Genomic DNA, 23,759 nt, shown 5'->3' on the forward strand with positions numbered 1-23,759 from the left:
AATTCGGCAATGAGTGAGCTCACTCTCACCGTATTTGGCACTCGGTCGTCTGATTCATGTTGTCGTCCGAGTTGATTTATTCAGAAAAGCTCTTGAAGGCATCGTAGGCTGGTTGTCTCACGACAGTGCTATCAGAAGGGAGTTGTTTGACTTTACTGAGAAGAAGAGTGAAGTGTAAATACTGTAGCAGAATGTAAATGGAAGTTCAGTGTAGAGTAATGTGTAGCTTACAGTCGCTGTGGCAAATTTCATGAATTTCCAAGGTGACCATGAAGCTCTCTAACCTCTTAAAGACTGTCACAGTCAACACTGTGTCATGTAAGAATAATGTTTAACTTGCTTGAAGTGACGCATGAGTCTGAATTTAGCTTCTTTTTAATCTTTTTCCACAGTGCATGTTTCAGAAGAGTTGGAGAACCCCCACCCCCCCTCATACAGTAGCACCAGGACTGGGGGCCAAACAGGAGGAGAAGTATTACGGTGAGTAGCACTTCACGCTGTAATGATAGGATTACTTCCTTCTGTTGTGCTCAGACAAACTGTGATTACATCAGGACTCAGTCTGGGGAATGTGTTGTTTCCTGCATTAATATCTTTTGATTGAAACTAACAGTTGAGCTGCAGTGCATGTTACAGTGCAGCTCGCTCATTTCTTTTCATTTATTAAAACATTAAATGGTAAATATATGCAGAAAAGAAATGAATACTTAGTGTCAATTAAAAAAAAAGTAATGTCTGTGTACACTTGGAATGAATTAACGCTTACTTTTCACATTGAGGTTTTTTTGTAATGCACCATTGAGCTCAATAGAGATTCCCTTGTTTCCCCTCAAAGGCCAAACACAGAAAAGATTCTAATCAGGAAGAGAAACACAGCGTGCTCTGTGTGTGTGCTGAGAGGGTGTGCTCTTAAAAATAGGTCCTATCCCAACCTATCTGCTGCGAGGTTCATAGGTCACTGCAGTCTCATGTTTATAAACACTGTGTTGTGGAAGAGCCGTGAAGAAGGCTTGTAACCACACTTAACGTCTGCAGCTTTGAGCCAGAGCGCCGTCACTCACGCCTTGACCAAACTTTAATTTCACACTCCGCTCATTAAAGGGGACACAGTGGTAAGTAGCTCTGCCTCCAGTTTGTACGGGTAATTTTAAATCAGTGCTAATTGAGCTATATGTATTTTTTTTATTTTGGGAATTTGAAGTGTGTGTGTTTGTGATATTGCTGGCCCTTTAATGAGGTGTTGGAATTGCACCTCGTGGCCTATCACCGAAAAGACTCATCATAAAAGTGAACACCTTGGATCTGTAGTGGCTCTTTTTTATTGAGTCTTTAATGTAATTTTGGACAGAAATTTTAGTGAGAGGAATAAAATAAGCCCTGTCTGGATTCAGCCTTCGACAGAAAAGTGCCCACTCCGTTTAACCCGAGCCAATCCTTTTTAAAAGACGGATGTTAAACACTAACAGCTCTTGATCTTGTTATTTGGGGAGAAGGAACTCCATAGCTGATAAGCTATTGATGCAGCCTGGTCAATGATCAAGGCTTTGAGGATTCAAGAAGGGATTTGTCTTCTTGTTTTTAAATGGTGTTCTTTGTGAAATATGCTAGTGGTATGGGTACGCACTACGCATGCTTTATGATTATGGATCAAAATATTTTAGTTGGACAAATTGATGGACTGGTGCTCTTTTCACGCTTCACCAAAAATACCGTAGAAACTCTGTATTACGAGTTTATCACCAATGGGTTCTGGTTTAAAATTAGCTCATCTTGTAATATCACTGAAAAGATGTCAGGCGTATTTCTATATCCTTCCTACAGAGTTTTTTGTTTTTCTCTAGTTATATTGTTGTCTTTTGTTTTGTTTCCGTTGCTCCCAGAATGTGCAGTCTGTTGTCACCAGCTTTGACATCTGCGAGCCGGATCACCCTCGTGGTTTTTACATTTAACCCAGTATTTATGGTCTTCACATGGCACAGATCTATTCCCTCATGTTGTGCGCGCCGTAAATCCGTCAAAAACTTTGCTAACAAGCAGACTGCCAAAAGACCTGTATGTGTGGATGTGGATGTTTGTGTGTGTGTTTATGGCCGTCTTGTGTCTGCACTGTGTGCCATCATACCATTATCCAGCAGTGTTCCTCATCTGACCTCTCTTTACTATTCCCCCACCCTCACCCCCCCCACGCATCAACCACCCACAGGCTTCACAAGAGACCTTATGAGGATCATTTGACTGAAATGATATTGCTGCTTCAGGCTTTTTAGAGTGGGGGGAAAACAAGCAATTTGTTACACAATTCTCACCAGAGACTTTATTGTGCTGCAGAAGGCTCCTTGCTTCAGTTATTAGATATGTTATTCTAAGATAAAGGTAGCCGTTTCGGGGGTTTGGATGTTTTTTTAATGTGTGATGTGCAAGCTTATTATACTAATTCTTGTGTTTCTTCATAATTAATGTCTCCGTGCATCATTGAGAGAGCCTTTATTTTTAGGGCTGATATTCATCACTGATTTAATGACATCAGGACTGATTAATCTGATAGCAGTGTTTCCTAGTGTTGCCACATAGGAGTCTAAGCACAATCTGCAAATGTTCTTGTCTTATACTGATGACTTTCAACTCTGCTCCAAATTATTATTTAATTCTTACTTTTTTAATTATTCTTATGACTAATAGTCAGAGTGACAGCATATACTCGAACTTTTGGCAACGATTCATGAGTCTTGTTTCAAAAATAGATATATTTCCGATGCAGTGCATATTGCATAACAATATCCATTTCCAATTATTTCATGTGATGTTTGCCACGCATACTTAATCACAAAGCAGCTACGATCTGCTATCGTCACAGTCCAGTCATGTTAAAGTAAGACAAGAGGGTTTGGAGCATGGAGAACATGATTGTGACAGTAAGGACGTGTTCACATTTGAGCCAGACAAAACAATTCTCACAAACTCTGTTTTCATCTATAATGAAATTGTCTGTGTGTAGCTGTCTGACATTTGATGCTATAACCAGAAAGTCTGTTTGTCTTTTAAAACATGATCACATTTCCCAGAAACCTCACCCAGTGAGGTCAGTGGTTCTAATGTTGAGGAAGCATCTGTCAGAAATGTGTCACTAAAAACACAATCTGCATGATTTTCAGTTTGCTATAGCTGTGTGTGTTTTAGTCCGACTCAGATAGCAGCACCACTTTTTTTCATTTATTCGTCATATATTAATATTGTAGGCTACAACATTTAGTTACTCTGCATTTCATCATCACTTTGCTGTCACTCCTGTCTTCCAGGGGACCAGAAGCGAGGGGACAATGCGAGTCCACGTGCACACCAAGTTCTGTTTCCTGTGTGTGCTCACCTTCCTCTTTCATCAGTGCAACCACTGCCACGGAGATGGGCACGGCCATGGGCACGGCCATCAGCACGGCGGGCATCACCACGACGACCACAGCCACGCCCACAGCGACCTGCAGATCTCGGAGGCCCCGTACGTGAAAGGAGCCACCGCCCCTCCGGAGTCCAAGGGCCCCCGGGGGGACGCTCTGGAGGAGGAGCAGCGCTTCTACATCCAGCAGCTGTTCAGGCGCTACGGCCAGAAGGACCGCATGGACTTCGAGGGCTTTCAGAGTATGCTGCTCAGCTTGGGTCTGGGCGAGGTGAAGGTGGTGGCCGCGGATCACGAGGAGCTCGGCCACGACCACGTAGCCCACCTCGACCTGCTGGACCTGCAGGAGGGGCTGCACTCACATTCATCCACCAGCGACGGCCACGATCACGATCACGGCCACGGCCACGGGCACGGCCACGGGCACGGGCATGGGCATAAGCACGGTCACGGTCATCCGCCTCACAAAGCAGGCTCCCAACAACCACACACAGAGAGAAGTCCCACACGGTGCACGCAGAAGCCCACCGCTGCCAGTCCAGCCGCCGGTGATGACCATAAACATGACCACGATCATGACCACGATCATGACGCAGAACACGGTCACGATCACAGTGACCATAAACATTCTGACGGACATGTGCAGGACACACACGATCATGATCACGAGCACGACCATGATCATCACGCACACGACAAAGAGCACAAACACGAGCAGGTGCAGGCGCAGCCGGACCGCAAGGACCTGACCTCCCAACCTCACGCCGATCACGACCACGCCGGTCACGATCACGACGACGGTCACGATCACGATCACGACGGTCACGATCACGACGGTCACGACCACGACGGTCACGGTCACGATCACGACCACAGCGATCACAATCATGACCTCAACCACGTCGATCAACCACAGATCAGCACGGGCGTCCCTCCCGTCGACCAGGACCAGGCGCCGTCCCCGGTCCCTCAGGAGCGCCGGCCCTCCCCCGCCCCAACGGAAGGCCCGAGGACCAAGAAGCCCAAGAATCCGTCACGGCCCAGAGGACAGCGAGGGCGCAACAAAACCCCCTCCCCTCTCACGCCGACGTCTGACGACCACGATCACAAACACGATCAGGGTCACGGACACGGTCACGGTCACTCTCATAAAGATAAGAGAGAAGCACCGGGAGCGCCCGTCATCCCCACTTTACCTGCCCCCTTCCTGCCTGGGCACCCGGGCGGAGTGTCACATCAGCATGAGGAGGTAGGACTAAAATGTTGCCTGTTGTAGAAAATGAACAATTTTTTTTGTTTAGTCTGAGCTGGGCAATACAGCTTCATATAGCTACCTGATGTTTCCCATAAATACGTTACCCAATGCCATGACAATGTGGTCACAGCAACTCAGGTTAAACATTAAGGAAGGTTTGTTTGCATATGTTCCATCTTTCTTGTCACTACATTTCTTTGTTGAGTTGTTTTTAATGTTTTATGTTTGCAAGGCTGCAGCATTTTGAGAGTGTTTGTTTACACAGATAACAAATCCCTTGAAAGTATTTTGACCCAAGAACATTGGAGGATGTTTGCCTTAAATGACAACATTATGATATGTTGGAAATCTCTGGCTTTGTCTAAGAAGAAAAATGTAGACTTTAGTAGAAATTCTGAACCGTAACTTAAGGTGATCCTTCACACAAAATCTGTCAAACACTCATCTGTTCTTTCTTCTCCAGTGCTTGAACCTGACACAACTCCTCACCCACTACGGCCTGAACCCTGAGTCACTCATCTCCCCCGCTCAGTTCACCTACCTTTGTCCTGCCCTGCTCTACCAAATAGATAGTCGCGTCTGCATCCGCCATTACCACCAGATGGATGTGGTGGAGCAAGAAGCCTTGGAGCCCATCAGTTCCGGTAAGGGGCCATGTATCTTATCGATCCAGTCCATTTTGACTGAAAAGACTGGGATTGTAGAAAACAACGAACAATAATTTCAGAAAGTGTCTGCTAACAGCACAGGCTTAAGTACTCGAGACCTCACTCGGGCTGCAGATCTCAGGAGGGCTACAGCAGACGTAGAAATGAAAACACTCTGTGTCTGCCAAGTTGTTGTTCAAGGTAGTATTTTTGTTTTTCCATAAGACGTGGGCAGGAAAAACCAAAACATATCCTCATTATGCTTGCTCAGGGTTTGAGGTTCGTCCAAAGCACAGCACTTTGACCTGAAGTCTGCACTGCATATGTTAATGTACTGACAAAAGGAGGGGTTTGTGGTGTGCTACAAAAGTGTGTAAACATCACTCGCTGCCTGTTAATGTTTAGTAGCATTTTTGTGATGTTTTAACCTGTGATTCTGAGAGAAAACTTTTAGCCAGTCTATCTTACATTTAAAGGGATAGTTCAACATTTTGACAAATTGGCCCATTGCCATAATCCCTATAGTCATAGCAGTAGGTTCGTTACCTTTAATTGTCGGTGCAAACTATTTTTAGAACGGCGGAGCAGAGCCGTGAGCTGCTCAGAGCTACGCTACGGAGGCTCATGGATTTCTTGGTTTCCCTCATGAAACTCATCAAATACACAATCCAAGAACTCCAAAAGGCTCTCGTGGACAAATTGTGACCTGCACATTCACCACGCTATGAGATAATAACAGAACATTACAAGATGGAGTTGTTTTCTATGCAAATGCAGAGACTGCTTGCTGAAATACTGCCCCCGACGGCAACGCGCATCAGCAGTTTTGCATGAATTTACCTTGAAAACAACTCTGTCTTGTAACGTTATTATCTCATACCGTGGTGAATGTGCAGGTCACAACTTGTCCACAAGAGTTTTTTGGAGTTCTTGGATTGTGTATTTGATGAGTTTGATGAGGGAAACCAAGAAATCCCATTGGTAGCGTAGCTCTGAGCAGCTCGCAGCTCGCGGCTCTCATACTTAGATGAGCTTTATTCGCACAATGGAAGTACAACTGTAAGTTATTAGTTTTACCTGCTATCTGCAGCCATCAGCCACAGGAAACAGCCATCTTCACGAGAGGGAAACCACAGGGACATCACCAGGAACCATTGTATGTATAATGTGATGCTATCAGGGCGAGTAACCTGGAGCCTCTCTCCTGGGGAAGAGTGACAGACCTGCATAATAGGATGTTTGTTTGAACTAATCAAGTCACATTTTAGAATGACGATAATAATTGAGGCGAATGAGGAATCATAACCGTCTTCTCCTGGGTATGCCCACTATTGTTTATTCCATCCTTTCTCATTTTCAATACTTAGAGAGGCCAGTCCCTCTGTGGGTGAGGATTACTTTTTTTCTCATTTTCCACTCTCCAGAGCTGCAGTGAATATCATCAGAGAGTAATTTGAACACTGACATTAGCTTAAAAAGCAGGATAGTGAAAGTCAGTGCGAGTGTCTTACAGTAATTTGAGAGCACGTCTGAGACTCAGAGCCTCAATGAATAAGCTCTCCCTGACTCATCTCAAGCTTTTTGTATTTCTACACCACCGGTGCTTATTTAACTTTTATTTGCAGAAGAAGGAAGAATAATATGCAATGGCCCTGAATATGAGTGTTTTGGTCAGAGATTAACTCTTCAGTCTCACAGTCACACAAAACTGCAAGCGCGGCCTGGCAGAGAGGAAGAGAGAGTGTTGTTGCTGTTAGTTGTAAACTGTGATCTTTGATCTTGACAACACTTGATAAGACTTTGCCTGCTAAACAAACACATCTATCCCATTCACACATTCACATTCATTTTTTTCTTTTGATTCCTGCAAAGGTTTCTCACATCCCAACCTTGTCTTTTTTTAGTTGGTTGAGTGGAAACGTCGGTCCTGCTCACCTCACTGATGTGTAGACGGAGTAGGTCACTCAAGAAGAGAGTTGTTGTTGTTTTGTTTTTATTTTGGGTGTATTCGTCTAGTGAGAAAGTTAATGTCTGAATGAATACACAGCCAATTTGCTGTGTCATGTCCTGCCGACCTCACACAGAGCATCATGTGATAGATGCTGAATAAGAATCATTCACTCACCGACCTGCAGCACTCGTGAGCTCGGCCCCTTTATGAGACAATATGAGCCCTATTGTGGCAATGAACAAGTAGCTGTATCATGTGCCGACCACTTTGAAAATGCCAAATAGCTTTTTTTTGTGTGTGTGTCCTTTTTTTATGGACCGGACTCATTTGTGTTGAAAAAGACAGTGTTAAAAAAAGAAAAGAAAAGAAAAGAAAAGCCAGAAATGGGGGAAAATGCTGTGAAGAATGAAGTCAGTGTGAATCCACACTCACAGTGTTTGTACTGTAGGTTTATGAGAATGCAAATGATAAAATCACAGTGTTTTAAAGTTAATGAGTTACAGGTCATGAAACAAAGCTCATAAAACCATAAACACCACAATTCAAACCAGGACCAGTAATCACACCTTCTGCGCACAAAACAGAGACTGCAAATCTTTGCAGAGTTGGGGATTTATGTGTTATGGTACTCTGTGTGTGTGTGTGTGTGTGTGTGTGTGTGTGTGTGTGTGTGTGTGTGTGTGTGTGTGTGTGTGTGTGTGTGTGTGTGTGTGTGTGTGTGTGTGTGTGTGTGTGTGAGAGAGAGAGAGAGAGCAAGTGAGCCACCTCACACCTGGAATGAAAATTTATTGTGAACCTGTACACTAATCAATCTGCCCATGGTGCATCTGCTGCACTGTTACCACTACACTGTGCTGTTGCCGTGTTTGTTATTATGGACAGCGTAGACAGTGTGAGGTCATAAGACGCTCAGCTCAACCAGGATTTATATTTAATTGGAGGCAGGATCTATTTTAATGACAGGAAATGTTATTTTTTTTGCACACATCACAGTTTTGCATTCGGGATTGGATGACACTGTCAAAGCAGTGGGCACTTAAGTTCAACTGGGAGATTACACAAATCCCCTGAAGGTACTCACACTTAAATCATTAATTATTAAACGCGCATGCTCCTCTGGAGACACCTGTATCACGTGCGCCTCAGGCAGTGTGCCACCGCCGCAAACAGTCATAAAAATGGTAATGACCACGAGGAAGACAGCACGAACAAGTCAAAAGGGCAGGAATGGCTCCTCATTAGTGGAAATCTAGAGGCGCTAGTTTTTCTTTTTTTTTTCCCCTGCATTGGTACACCAAGACTCGACCACAGGCATCATCGCCACACGCTGTGGAGCTACCTCTCATTTACCTCGTGCCAGCATCCGTGGGGGAGCATAGAAAAAGAAATTTGCAATTGGTTTCCCCCTGGTCCCCACACCCCCTCTCTTTGTGTGCTGTGCCAATTAGGAGTGCTGAAGCAACACCCTGGGCCATTTTTTTTTCTGAGCCCTGGCTCAAAAGAGATGTGTAATTGGAGAGAAGACACAGACCAGTGGGTTCTCCTTCTCCTCTTCTTCTGTTCCCTCATCACCGCCCTCTATCTCGGGGCCTCTAACCTGTGACCAACTCCTCCTCCACACACACACATGCACACAACCACAACTGCATAAAGGTAATGAGACAGAGAAGTAGATGAGCTGCGCGAGTGCAGAGGACCCGATGTGCTGTCGGCCTGATATACAGCTGCCTCTCAGGGTTACACGCTGTTCCGCCTGATGCAACAAATAAGAAAGCAGTCGACTGTGGCGTCTTTACTTTTGTACGGCACATTGGAACTGGTTGTAACAGTAAAACAAGGAAGTGAGGGTTATTAAAGACATTTTCAACTATGATGAGAGAATGAATTCAGCCCGTCCACTTTGTCCCCCTTCTAACGACGGGGCCCTCGCCATAAGACCGGCAGTCGATAAACAGGCACTTTGTAGCTGTTGACGTCTACTGCTCTCTCGTATGCAGCTGAGAGCTCGCTGTAGCTTTTATGGGAAATGAGGCCACGGATCAGCTGATGATGAATAACAAGAAAGCACAAAAACAAAACACTGGTCATATTTATGCTGCTGTCACGCTGTAGTTATCAGGCTGTCTGGTATAACGTCTCTCTGAGTCAACAGAAAGACACCGCTGGGGGGACACTGACCCAGGGTCAGTCGAGGAGTTTGATTTTACACTCTTCACTCTGCTTCCCACACAGGACAAAACATAATCTGCACTGTTTTTAACAAATAATAACATGTAGCAATGCACAAAACTAGACAGATATAATGTAGAATACAGAAATACAAAACACAAGCTTGGATCAATGACATAGATTTCACCATATGTCAAACCTAGATTTTTATTTTTATTAGTTATTTTTGCTTTTTTATACTGGCAAACTCCACGCTTGGTTTTTGCTCCTGAACGCTGCCTTCACTGCACAGTCAGCGGGATGCGAGGCCCTGACAGAGAGCCTCAAAGCACCAGAGGCAGGACTCTTCCACCAGAAAAATAAATGCAACACATTTAAAATAAAAAGAAGGCAGGGTAGAAGAGTGGAGAAGTGTAACAAATGCAGTTGCCTCCATACACAACATGGGGCTCTGGTTTGATGAGCATATAGTAAATGCTGTGAATCCTGAGCTCCCAGCTCCACTGTCAACACCCCATGTGCCTCTTGATTCCTGCTCCAGTTTCAGTGGGGCACATGTGACCCTGCAGTGAGAGTCGGGGGGTTTGGGGAGCAAACTTCCCCAAAAGCTAAAGACAAGCAACTGTGTAATCAGGGCTTCGGCGTCAGTGTTTGCCTTTTCACTTAAAAATGTCTCCCCAGCAGGAACTTAAGTCTGCTGTCTTCTGATTGCAGAGGCTGTTTGTTTTTTTGTTTTGTAATGTTATTTTTTGTAATCCTGCAGCTGGGTAATGGGACAGTAACAGCTTGACTCAGCCACTCTGAAGTCTGCTCCGTCAGGCGGAAGACGCGTTTCAGATCATCTCTCCACAAGCGACACCACCTGGGGTTGATTAGACGAGGAGAGGAAGTGTGTCTGTCAGTGTGTTTTTACTCTTATCTGTAATTTCCCTCTCTGGCTAAGTGTTAGATTTTGTCCTTTGGTGCATGTTAGTCAAACTCTATTATTGCTCAGTAGTTTTTATGAAGATAAGTCACACTATATTAGGTTGTCGTGTTGTAACAGCTGAGTTCACTTCAAACCCTTTGACCCTACAAACCAGAGAAGATAAATTCGATGGCTATAAAGCAAAGAAAGAGAGAGGGAGCGTTGAGAGCTGTATTTACGGAGCAGCAGACGAGTGTGTTGTGAAGCGCTTCTTCTCAGATGCCGAACAGAAGTCAGTTGTCTGTGAGACGCTCATTACATGCGCACAGTGTTTTAGTCAGCAGATGACCTGCAGCACAGCTGAAAGTCAGCAGCAAAGGACCCATCATCACTTTAGTAAACACACCGGCAGCTCCGCTCTTACACTGAACTTCATACTACATTAAACATTTTGTCCTCTGTGATGAAAAGAATCACAAACTTTTTCTTCTCTCTGTCTTGTGCTGTTTTGAGCCACGTCCCGGCCCGACAGCAGGACTGACACTTAAAGTGATTGTGTTACCTTTCTGACTTCTTCTCCTCTGCTTCATGTCGTTGTGTCCACGGCCTTGAATGAAAAATGAGGCGAGTGGAATTCTGCTGAAATGTCACTTTGTGTTTCCCGCTGTCGGCATCATGTGTCAACACAAGGACACGGGGGGATTGAAAACCTCTGGAGCATAGTTTCCTTCACTTGTGAACAGGATGAGAGAAAGGATTTTAGCCAGCAGTCTAATGACGCTGTTAGCGTATCTTTACTCTGAACACTGGAGCTGGCTGCTTAAAGTTGCGACAGCGTTTCAACCAAGGTTGCTGTCTTTGCTACATTGTCTACATTTGATCCGGTTAGTCCTGGTTTCACTCAGCATTAATGCAGCGAGCCAAATAACTTTTTATGACATATTGATGCCAGGTCCTCCTCATTGCCTACGTATGCTGCATCTCCCTACACTTGACATTGATTGGTTTGTAAACAGGCGCGCATATGAAGTACACGTGTCACCAGAACTCTCCTCAAATTAGCAAAGTAGCGATCTAGGAAGATGGATGGACGTTCCGTTACGACGTCGCTACCAGAAGCATCAACACCACGTCCAATACACGAGCCTAGTTCTGATTCAGATGAATGTCGTCGTCATGCGGAGGCTTTATCGCTGACGGCTCGTTCGTCCGGAGAGACCAATGAGTCGTATCACATATCACTTCTTGAAGGCTCTTTAACATATATTTGGATGTTTGTCTTGCCTTCCGGCAATGACCAAAAAATCTGTAATGGGCTCCCTAGGTTGAAATCCATGTGATTTTACCAGCTGTTCCCTCAGTTGTCTTCCAGTGATGTAACTAGGTTTTGAATTTGCACAATATCACCTCTACCTGGGACCAGTAGAAGGGGCGGGGCAAGCAGTGGTTCATTTGCATTTAAAGGGACAGCCACTGAAACCAGCCGTTTTGAACAGGGCTGTTTTGAGCAGATGAAAAGAGCTGTGATGTTTGATCCTTGGGGTATTTTGACCAAAGCATGTCACAGACATGTCTTTAAGACACCTGGGAACTATTTTAATTTGTGGAAAGGCATGACATGTCTCATTTAAAGGTTCATAAGTCTGAACCATCAAAAAAAAAAGCACAGTGCAAAAGTCCAAACCATGGTTTTATTTTGGCCCGAACCGAGTCCAACTCTTTTGGTTGGACCAGATTTCAGGTCCTTGGTCCGGGGGAGCTTTCACATAGAAAAAACATCATGTGGCTTCGGGGTCTGGGCTCCTGCTGCTTGTTGTCATGTAAATAACAGTCGTCCATTCTGTGTCTTTTTCCAGTGTGGGTCTGGACCTGGGGCTTCGTGTCCATCACCATCATCAGCCTGCTGTCTCTCCTGGGCGTGGTCCTCGTCCCCATCCTCAACCAATCGTGCTTCAAGTTCCTGCTCACCTTCCTGGTGGCGCTGGCAGTGGGCACGCTCAGCGGCGACGCTCTTCTCCACCTGCTGCCTCATGTGAGTTCACCACAGACACAACGTCCGCACACTGGAGGAGACACTTTAGTGAAACATGGGACACCGAATCAGCCAATAGAAGTCCTCCAGAAGTTATTTCACCTGCATGTTGACAATATCCGTATAGACTTTATATATTTGAACCATCCTGTTGCTGACTCGCATATGTTTGATAGTTAACTCATTGGCTGCCAGCCATTTTCAGAGCAGAGAGCCCCATACTGCCAGCCATTTTAGAGCATTTTGAACGATCTTATAAGACCCACAGAATATTGTGTTCTATGACTATATAAACACCGAAACTACCAAGAGAAAAGTAGACTCTCTTTGTTCAATAGGGAAAAAAAAGTTTGTTTCTACCTTTTTCCGTTCTTTTGTAAACAGCAGTAGAACATAGGCTGGTTTCGCCAAAAACAGCAGTTTTTGACCAAAACACTGAGAAAACGAGCTTTTTGTGGAAAGAAACATGTCAAGCAGATCAGTGACTTTGACGTTGATATTTTTTGCTTTAGTGACACCTCACACATCTGAACAGTGTTTTCCTTCTATAAAACAACAAAAACAACACTGAGAAAGGACTTTTGATGGCAAAATAATAATTTATTTACAAATATCAGTAAAAATGCATTAACTTTTTTGTACGTTTGTAGCTGTCACATGACCTCTGCCCCATGGTCGACCACTGCTCGATCCACCACCTGTAAATTATAGAAATATATAGAATTACCATAAAAATACATCTCTTATAGATGTAGTCAAGTGTGATGTGGAGTTTTTTTTTTTTTAACCTTTCCGATCAAAGCGATCCGCCCTTCTCTAAGCAGTAAAAGTTAGCTCGCTAGCAAGTTAGTTTATTTTATTATTTTTACCATTGATGTATTATATTATTACCTTCATGTCTTTCTGGAGCGTGGGGACGGGTCTCTGCTGCTCCTGGTTGATCCGGACGGAATCGCTCGGGTCACGTCCACCGAGCCGTCAGTTGAGCTCGGCTCTGGTCTGTGGTGACGCACCGTCAGCTGCTGCTCTCACCGGCCGCTCGGCCCGGCTTGATCGCCGGTGTCCAGCGTCGGTGTCTTTTTCAATGATCTCCGTCATTTTCTCACGATCGCGACCCTCTTCCTCTCCGAACTACCGCGACACACACGGTACATAATGTGCCGACGTGCGGAAGGCTCCGTGCATAAGTTTCTTTAGCTCTTGTCATCTCGCTTCTTCTTCTCATACCGTAATACATGCTGATCTCTCATCCAAAGAGGGCACTGCTGCCCCCTACAGGCCGCTACACATCTTTACACTAGTTTACAAGCCTGATATTGATGGACAAGCTCCGCCAGACCTTCCTCCAGCCCTTCCCGTTGAAAAACGCAATTGACGTCTATCGACGTCAATGGCAGTGAACGGTTGTAATTAGATTGACGTCTATAGACGTCAATGGCAGCCAATGAGTTAAATCATCAGAATTTAGCAAACAACCACAAATTAAAGCATTTCCTTAAAAACCTCTCTTTTTTCCTTCAGATTTTTGTGTCTATAAACCTTCATCCTGCTGGTTCTCTTCCTCTATCCAGTGTTCTCCCTCTCAGTGGGAAGGAGCATTAGGAGTTTGATCTGTCGTTCTAGGAGATAAAAATCTGATGTCCTGATAAATTTGTTATCCGTCTCCGCCTCACAGTCGTCTTTTGTTCTTCTCTGTGTTCAGTCTCAAGGGCAGCACGACCACAGTGAGCCGGGGACAAGGCACGAAGACACTGATCTGGTAACGGAGTTTGATGGAGTCTGGAAAGGGCTCACAGCTCTCGCCGGCATCTACCTCCTCTTCATCATCGAACACTGCATCGGCATGTTCAAGCATTACAAAGACCAAAGGGTAAGTCGAGCGTGACCTCGTGAGGCTGCACCCCAGTTATTACCACTTATTCTCACCAGCCCAGTGCTTTCTCATCTGTGTTTATTGTGCGTAAACGTGTGCGTCTCTGCTCACAGGGCTTGAAGAAGTCGTGCGAGGAGGGGAAGATTGGCAGGAAGCTCTCAGATCACAAGTTAAACCGGCGCTCGGATGCAGAGTGGCTGCACCTGAAGCCGCTCAGTGAAGGTAAGAAGCTCAGAGGTCACGGCTCACGGCCTGGCTGAAACGGGCTCCGTCTCTGCAGGACGTCACTCCAACGTCTCCTCTCTCTTTCTCTCTCTCCGTCCCAGACCCCGACAGCACGGCCGTCTCCTGCGACAACGGCCACAACGACACGCAGCTCACCGAGCTCCAGACGCCGGACTCGCCAACCAACAAAACGCCGCTGGCACCCGCCAATTCCGAACAGGAGCAGCACTCCCCCACTAAGGAGAACGGACGCAAGGCCAAGCAGCACAGACACTCCCACGGCCACGGCCACTCCCACGGAGGGAACTGCCACTCAGACCAGGAGATGAAGGACGCCGGTATAGCCAGCATCGCCTGGATGGTCATCATGGGCGATGGCATGCATAACTTCAGTGACGGCCTGGCTATAGGTAACGGGGCTTAAGTTGTTATGGAGACGGTGTGATTGTTCTCATGTTGCCTATTGATGGGTAACAACCGAGGCAGGAGCAGATGCTATTGATCCCTGATTGGCTGATTCGCATTGAGTGCACTGTAGTTACTGTGGTATGAAAAACGTTTCAAATGAACGTCCCACCTCACAGGCAGCTGCTGTTTTTTTATCTCCATCATCATGGTTTGACAGTCAACTTCCTGCAGCTTTAATCTCACATCAGAGAGAGAGGTTTAAAATTGACATAAACTCTATCATAAAACGCCAATAAATCCATCAAATAATGATAATAATCCTGTCATTTCCTCTCATGCTAAAAATAAGTTGCCAGGTGGAAAACGCTACATTTAATGTTAAACCTAGGATCACAGTAGTAGTCCATAGTTCACATGGCACAGTATGAAAGAATAACCAATATTGAGAGCTGGCAGCTGTTCATTTTCAATAGACGCTGGCGTCGAAGGGCGCCTGGCGCGGTGGCGGCGCTGAGCTCATAATTGCGGTCTTCGGTTTCTCGGAGCTGTATGATTTCTCTTTATTCATGTAGGGGGTATAATGAATAATACAGAGTGAAAACATGAATGATAGTATGTGGTCAGCCTAGATGGACAGATCCTGCGGCACAGTGTGAAAGCCCTGCCCCTTCGATGTCAGCGATCAGAGCGTCCGCAGGCGCCCATGGTGCTTTTGGTGTGAACGCACAGTTTGTCTGAAGTAGAGCTGATGAAAATAATCACTGAGTTTGGTACTTTGGTAGTTTGTCTGACACGGTTCCCCTTAGTGATTCAGCTTTTTACTATTATTTCCAGAACAGCCAGACGCGTCTCAGTCACATTAAAGTGGAATGTATCTATTAAAGAAATTAATTGGCAAAATTAAATATTGGAACAATAAGTAGAAGGGTTTATAACAGCTCAGTGGCCTGGGAGGCCCTGCTGGCTTCTTCCCAATTCTGTATTCCCGTTTGATTTTGTTTTTAAACTGTGTTTTAAATGTTATTTAATCCAGAAACACAGGACTCTAGAGGAGAGAGTAGCAGCCCTGTTATGACCACTGGTTTTAATTATTACAACTTTTTTTTCCTCAGATGTGTTTTTTTTTCTCATTGTGGTGCAGTTCACAAAACTAAAATACCCTTGAGCCGCGTGCGCTGTTGCCACGGAGAAGAAGCCAGAGAGAACTAAGCTGAGAACTGTAGATTGTGTTCTGGCAGCACTGTGATGTAGCTCTCGTCTCAGTGGGTCATGTGACAGATTCTCCCTGATGCACCTTGAGAGATGGATTCACCTTCTACAGTGGAGCTCCACCTCAGCATAATGTGACTCTATCTCTGTGGGACTGTTGCTCCTCCCACTTCACCGCTCTGGTTGTGTTTGGTTCCAGACTAAATGTCTGGCCACATCTCAGACATAGAAAAGAAAAGAGCAGCTCACTCTCATTGTAATGTACTGTTGTGTGTTGTGTCGAGGGTTCCCACACTGAGTTAACAGGTTGTGACTAGTTAATGGTTTCTATGGTTACCTGATTAAAACCTGCACACATTAAGCCGCTGCCAGACTTCCAGTGGAATTCAGTGAAAACAGCGGGAGATGGGAAATGAATGCTGAAAGTGATATTGAACTATTTCTTGTCTCTACAGGTGCAGCGTTCAGTGCGAACCTGACGGGAGGCATCAGCACATCTGTGGCTGTTTTCTGCCATGAATTACCTCATGAACTTGGTAAGCCGAAGCACCAAATGCAAAAAAAAAAAAAAAAACATAACAAAACATTAAATTAATACCCACCACACGCAGCACACATGTTTGTTTCGACGAGAACAAAGCCGTTGTTTTGCCAAAGGCTGTTTGCTTAATTCACTGCACAGAAACCTGAATGCGTCGTGTTGTCTCCCGACCATCCGTCCCCTGAAACCTGTTCAAAACCCAGTGGTGTCAATAATCATCATTCTTCTCCTTCTCTGCAGAGAAATGTACTTTTTCTTTTTTTTTTTAACTAGATTAATGGCTTTCGTCTGACAGCAGTGAAATGGCCTGTCAATGTGTCTGTCAGTGACGATGATGCAGCGCGCCTGGCACACATTGTTCAGTACAGTCAGACTCAAAGATGGTACAGCAGCCGGTGCATTCATTTGCATTCGAACATGTTCTCTCCGAGGAGCCTTTTGACTCAGTTTGATTCAGCAACAGCGAACAGTTTTGTTCCATGTTTTATTTTTTCCTCTCCGCTCCTAGTTTGTTTATAGTGAGAGGAAGTGGCGGTGGCGGTGGCGAGCGCGGGGGTGAAACAGACAAGACAATGGGGCCATCCATTGTAGATCAGTACTAATGATGTCTCTCATCGCGCCACAGTTTCAGAGCCTCATTTGTGCACTTGAAGAATAGAGCAGTGTCCATTATGGCAGAGCGAACCGGTGAATAATGGACTGTGTTTGTGTGCCCACTTCCCCCTCGTCGTGACCAGCAGCAGCCTGTCCCGCTGCGTTCAGGGGGAATATGTGAGGAAAAGGGGTAAAAACACACTTGGCAAAACAAAAACTCGCTTCATCGTCGGCGATGTTTGGCACTCAGCAGGTTGAAGTGCCAAGAAATCAGTTGTTTAGGCTTCGAGACCATATAGAATAAGCACTTGAGCTTTGATTCGAACATTTATGTGATTTATGGTTATTTTTTACACACTTGTACTCGAGTTTCCAGATGGTTAACTGCAGCACAAGTCCCGTCCAAGCGGCATGTGAACATTTGTTTGATCGTTCTCTTTCTTTATCTCTCTCTTTTTTTTTTATCCTCTGTGCAATTTCACATTTCCTGTTGATTCACAGCCCATTTTTGAGCGGCACTTGTTGTCGTGCCTTCGCCCCCATCGGGCGACTTGTCAGACAAACCCAGCAGTTTGACAAGTACACCTCTCAGCTCCTCCTGAACACAAAAGCCGTCCCCCAACTGGCAGCTGGATGGCAAAGATGATGATTATGAGGCGTCTTTAACCACCCAGAGTGAAGCTAATTGGCAGTGATGGGTGTGTTAATTGCGGTAGATGAGGCGGTGGCAGGCGTGTCTGAGTGTCTGAAGGACTGGAACTGGGGAGGCAGGAAACGCCACAGTGAGGCGAGGCAAAAAAAAAAAAAAAAAGAGCCATTGAAGTGAGGTGTGTACCGACTGTCTTTCTTTAACTTCACCCACTTTTTCTCCGGCTTTGATTGATGGATGAGAGCAGACTGGTAATATATTCATTGTGGTAATTAGCGAGGAAAAGAGGCCGCTTGTTACACAGAGCAGGAAATGTAGGCCACCCCCTTCTCAGTATTCATCTCTCTTTCCAAATCCAGGGCGTTTCCGCTGAGACTTGGGCCTCTTCCCGCATTTGGCCCGGCAATGATTGAAGAGGGTAGAGAGGCTACGGCATGCATATGTAATCATAAGTGTATCGGCGGGGGGAGTTAAAGACATATTTCTTGGAAAGAGCAGCTCCTGGTCTGTTTTTCACCTACTTGAAGACAGATAGCGGTGGCAGGTGTGTGGAGGGAGTTTGTTTTGAACAGGTTCACCTCATCACCGCAGGCAGAGTCAGAATAAACTGGATGAAAAAAAAAATAAATACAGTATATATATATAAATGAAACACGCAGCGTGACATGTGCCAAGCCTTTCACCGAGGGGTTTACATGCAGCAAAGTGCACGTCACTCTGCAAACTGTAAACAGAAATTGGACACCGCGCTGTCACCGCCGCAGCTTTGCACTTTTTTTTTTTTTACTTCCAGCGCTGGTAAACAACTCGTCAGAATAATTCGGGAGCGGTGCATGATAGGATGCAGTTTTCCACTGAATAGACAAGGTACACGGAAATTGCCGTAATGGTGTTAAAATGAGTGTGTGTCTCTCCCCCCTCCCCCCCTCCCCCGGCCGACAGGTGACTTTGCGGTGCTGCTGAAAGCCGGCATGACGGTGAAGCAGGCCATTGTCTACAATCTGCTGTCCGCCCTCATGGCCTACGTTGGCATGATGATTGGCACCGTCGTGGGCCAGTACACACACAATGTCACCAACTGGATCTTCGCCATCACAGCTGGCATGTTCCTTTATGTGGCTCTGGTGGATATGGTAAGTTGGCACAGTGCATTCAACAGCCCCAGAGTGATAATTGCCCCCTCCCTCCTCCTCCTCCTCCTCCTCCTCCCCCCGCCAAAAGCATTAGCTTAACTTTCACTTTATCCTCCTGTTTCTGCTTCCTGATCTGCAATGCTAATTCCTGGAAGTCCTTTTTCTGATCCCAACCGGTTACTGTCTCTTCTTTCGTAGCTGCCAGAAATGCTTCACGGAGACAGCGAGGAACACAAGCGCTGCCAGCTGGGACACTTTATCCTGCAGAACCTGGGCATGCTCACCGGGTTCGGCATCATGCTGCTCATCGCCATCTTCGAAGACCGCATCGTTTTTGATTTTGGCTTTTAGTAGAGGAGAAGGAGATAGAGAGAGGGGGGTGGGTGGGTGGGTGTGGGGTGGGAGCTGGATATTCCAGTATTGTTCTTCTTGGCCTTAACATGCTTCGTTTGCAGTGTATCGGCCCAGTCTTGCATGCAGTGTGAGTCTCGTTCATGGCCCGTGCCTCCGCTCCGAAACACTCTACGGTAGTTTTATGCATATCCCCCACGACTCCGCCGGTGATGTTTACTCTCTGCGCCACTGTCACCTCTGCTCCGTCGGCTCCAATCTGTCCGCTCCCCGCGCAGCAAAACAACAAGAACCGAGGCCGCGCTCCAACCACTAAAAAAAACCCCAAAAAAACACACCATCACCGCTCTGAACCCAGTCAACTCCGTCTGAGGGAACCGGGCCGTAGATGCGGAGGTGGTTGAGGAGCCGCAGTGGTGCAGAGACGCAGCAGTCACGGCCCAGCAGTCCTCCACCTATCCATCATCACCTGTTGTTAGCGTGCCGCCGCCGCGCCCCCCCCCTCCCCCCTCCCTCCCACGTCCTCGTCTCTCATCCGCCCTGTGCTGTGTCCCATCATCCATGCCTCGCACATCTGTGGTGTGTTGTGTGTGTGTGTGTCTGTGTGTCCCGCCTGCCATCCATCACCAGCTGTGGATGTCATCACGCCGTGTATCAAACATCTCGTGCCTCCGTGTGCCAAGCCCTGGCCGCTGGAGCAGCACCACAGCTGCCTACAACCGCACAAAGAGACAGTTCAGCTCGCTCCAACATCTGGAGTTGAACCCTCCAGCTCGTGTGGCTTTACCTGTAAAATGTTTTTCCACGGCCTTATGAGCTGCAGCGTCAAAACAGAAACACGTCACCCAGACTACACATGGGAGATGATCGAAATGAAAACGGCTCTGTTGTTATTTTGCTGCAACTTCCATTCGTTGGCTTTGAGTTGCGTTTAATTGTCAGATCATGTTGTTGGGATTATTAATTGTAGTTCATAGTGATAACTAACACAGCTGCCAAAGCCTTTACAAATTAGCATTTTCAAAATGTTTCTTTTTTCTTTTCTTTTTTTAGAAACTAGACGTCACAAGTGTCTGACCAACTCCTTTAAAGGGTTTGTTGATCTGTGGCCAAATGAGACATATCCCTGTTAGGCCTTGATATTGTATCTTTCTGTATAAGAATCAGCAGCTTCAAAAATGTGAAAAATGAGTTTTTATTCCTCATCACAAAGTGTTGTAGTTTACTAGATTCATTTAGGGTGCCTCTTTGAGTTCCTATACGGTACTTTGTCTGATGGGACCTTCCTGCAGTGGACATGCAATTACAGTAGGAGGCCGAGGTGTCGCACTAATGCAGATTTCTTGAAGTACTGTAAATACATGAGGTCTTAATAGTGTCAGTAGCTCAGCAGAGCAAACGTTTGTTCCTGCTAATAGTTTAGAAGAATCACCGAACTTCCTGACAATCACAGACAGACCAGGCAGAAGACGGTACTCTTGTTTGGCAGCAAGGTGAAGTACAGTGTGCTTTCAGAAGAGCATTCCCTGCACTTGTAGTGGATGATCAACCCAGGTTGTCAAACCACAGCATCAATCTTATTATTATTATTATTATTATTATTATTATTATTTTAATATTTTACAAGCATTCCTCATGTACCGGTATGTTCGGTGTTAAGATTAAAGTCAATCTGGTGACTGTGCCAAAACTAGCCCCAATGTGGAATTTCAGTGGCTGGTGCTTGACACCTCTCCTCTCGCCCAACCCCTAACCTTCCCCCTGACCCCCCCCCCCCCAATGCTAACCCTTTCCCGCCCCCGCCCCCGACATTCCATTGGCTGTTCTGCGGCTCAGATGCTAAGCTAGCGATCCCTAGCTTTAGCTGCTGGAGCACACGGATACTGTGCGTGGCTTCATTTATCCTGTCACTGTGTGACATCCATCGTCTATGTCTTAACTGGCTGTAAATCATCGTCAGTCACATTGAGCTCACGTTATCGATCTGACTGATTCATGCATGAAGCATGAGTGAAACGGTACAGACGTCGTGTTGAGTGTAAAATTGTTTTCATTCTTTGTATTGCAAAGTTAAACTATTGACATCCTTTGTTACTTTTTAAATGAAGTGAGTGTGAAGATACGGTGACGTAGTTTGGGGCGTAGTGTGACAAGTGTTACCAGCCTTTATTAGCTAAAAGCAAACATACAGGTGGCACCCTCTGAATCCTCAACAAGCATTTTTTTTGTTTCACCTTGTGTTAATATTTAAAGTGCAAAAAATGATTAAGCACGACTTGAATGTAATTTCACTCTGTTCTTACATGGAATAAGCTCATCATCTGCGGTCTGTAAACCAGGAGCTCCTCTCTCAACTGTGCTGTCATGTATTTGATAAGAGCTGGTGACACCTGAGACAATATGCCTCAAATACAAAGCTTCTTCAATGTTTGTTGGACAAAAACTGTCCTTTAAATAAAAGTCTATGATTGTTTGCTTTTTTTTTTTTTTTTTTTTGCTTTGTTGTCTGTAATTGTTTAGTAATCTGGATATAAAATGTAAAATGTGACATCCGTGCTGTTTGCCTGTCTGTGCATTCTCCCCATTGCGAAAAAAGGAAATAAACTCTGAAAAGATCCCTGATTTGTGATCTCTGAAGGAGGTTTGGTGTCATGTTAGATAGACAACTCGTTAAGTCCTCAGCAGCATGATCTGTCAGCATCACTTCCCTGCCTCTGTTCCTCTCCTGCTTCACTTTGCAGTTCCCAGATCAGCAGGTTTAGGAACGCTGATTCTTAAATATATGCAAAAAAGCTCAGTGAATGGAGCGTAGATGTAGAAAGTGAATGTGCGAGGTGCAGCTGAGACACTGCAGTGTCCTGGCTGCTGTAAGAGCTGTCATAGCTCGCTAGCGCTGCATAATGAAGTTACCGGCGTGGTCTGAATGTATTTCTGCAATCAGCAAGCAAACCTCTCTGTAAAAAAAAAAAAAAAGGTGCAACGTGGTGAAATAAATAACTGGTGATGTGGCCTCTGTAATGTTTGGGTGCATTTAAACCTGCTGACTGTCGACTCAACAAGAATATCTCTAAAAAGCATTTTGTTCTTCAGCCTCTGAGCTTCAACACATTCAATTTAAGATAAACTATAGATCAAACCCTTGGCTGTAACTTTAGTAGGTTTACTACAGCAGATCCATGCCAGAGTTTAGAGGTTCAGACGTGATTGGACAGACCATATCAATAATTTGTGGTCAAACCTTTACAGTGAGTGACTGAAGACTTTGACCCACAGACATCAACAGACGCTTCTTCTCCTTCAGTTCTTCCTTGTTGTGGAGTCTCCTGGTCTTCAGCAGGTGAAATGCAGCTCAGTCAGACTGAGACCAAGTCAAAGCCTCAGACAGTAGAAAATGTTCCACCTGTTCACCCTGAAAACAAGCTTGTGTTGCTTTGGCCCTGTGTTTAGGATCACTTACCTGCTGAGTGATGAAGTTTTCTCCAGTGGGCTCAAATGTGTTTTGTTGAATCTAAGCACAGAGTGACCCCCCCCCCCCCTGCATCCTTCTGCCTCCAAGTTCCACTGGAGCCATACATAACATACGTAACAGAACCAGCACCATGTTTGACAGATGAGGTGCATCATGGGTCAAGAGCTGTTCCTGTTGTCCTTTTCCCTTTTCTTCTTTCTGTTGTCTGGACAAAAGTTGATTCATGTGTCATCAGCTCAAAGAACTTTGTTCCAGGTCTCCTCTGTATGTCCCTGCAGTCAGACCTTTGCTGTGAACGCCCTGAGGTTCTGATGAGGTCTTCTCTTGATCAATGATGAGGAAACTGGTCCACCATGGTCCTGCAGAGGACTCTTGACCCACTTTGCATTCATACAGAGGCTGGTAGTCATCAGTCTAATAAAGTTGTTTACCAGCTATTTTATATCTTTGAGAGTTTGTGCTTTTTGTTGAGCCTCATTATCCTCTTCACTTGCAAACTGACAGACTCTAAATAGTAACTCAACACTGAGCAACATGTGAGCTCATTGAAGCAATATGCACCTGCCCAACAAACATTAAGCAGCCGTGTGTCAAAATACTTACTTTCACTATGAGAACTTTGTTTTCAGTTCTTCTATCCTGACATCATTATTCTCATTAAAGCACAGACATGGTAGTTTACTGTAGCATAAAATATTTAATTTAAAATAGGAAAATGCTGAAGCTGAGAACCTGAAGAACATAAACTGTAGCATGGACTGTAAATGCTCACATGAACAGTGCTGGTTCTGCCTCAAGGTTGTTCCAGCCAACTGGAACATCACAACACATAAATCTAATGAGCTGGAGGCCATGCTACTGAACACGGGCCTGGTATCATACCGTTTCTACCACACCACTGTTGTATATGAGGTAGAAAAAGGCAGAGACGGTGCCTTTTTATGCTTTTAATATC

At 45.4% G+C, this 23,759-nt stretch overlaps 1 protein-coding gene across 1 annotated transcript; it reads left to right on the forward strand.

Annotated features, from left to right (window-relative positions):
• The first annotated feature begins 3,296 nt into the window (after positions 1–3,296).
• Positions 3,297–21,841, forward strand: slc39a10 (solute carrier family 39 member 10). Its single transcript, XM_083996487.1, has 9 exons — positions 3,297–4,640; positions 5,110–5,290; positions 12,177–12,352; positions 14,055–14,222; positions 14,339–14,447; positions 14,552–14,860; positions 16,523–16,603; positions 18,794–18,984; positions 19,183–21,841. Exons 1-9 carry the CDS (start codon positions 3,318–3,320, stop codon positions 19,333–19,335), a joined length of 2,691 nt encoding a protein of 896 aa, XP_083852613.1. The 5' UTR covers positions 3,297–3,317; the 3' UTR covers positions 19,336–21,841.
• The last annotated feature ends 1,918 nt before the right edge of the window (positions 21,842–23,759 follow it).

Source organism: Trachurus trachurus (assembly GCF_905171665.1).
Source record: "Trachurus trachurus genome assembly, chromosome: 21".
Classification (NCBI taxonomy): domain Eukaryota; kingdom Metazoa; phylum Chordata; class Actinopteri; order Carangiformes; family Carangidae; genus Trachurus; species Trachurus trachurus.

Excerpts from the sequence above, each read along its gene's own strand:
- slc39a10 (XM_083996487.1), top strand. The coding sequence starts at position 3,318 with ATGCGAGTCCACGTGCACACCAAGTTCTGTTTCCTGTGTGTGCTCACC. Across the intron at positions 14,223-14,338 it reads AGCATTACAAAGACCAAAGG|GGCTTGAAGAAGTCGTGCGA; the intron begins GTAAGTCGAGCG and ends CTCTGCTCACAG. Across the intron at positions 18,985-19,182 it reads ATGTGGCTCTGGTGGATATG|CTGCCAGAAATGCTTCACGG; the intron begins GTAAGTTGGCAC and ends CTTCTTTCGTAG.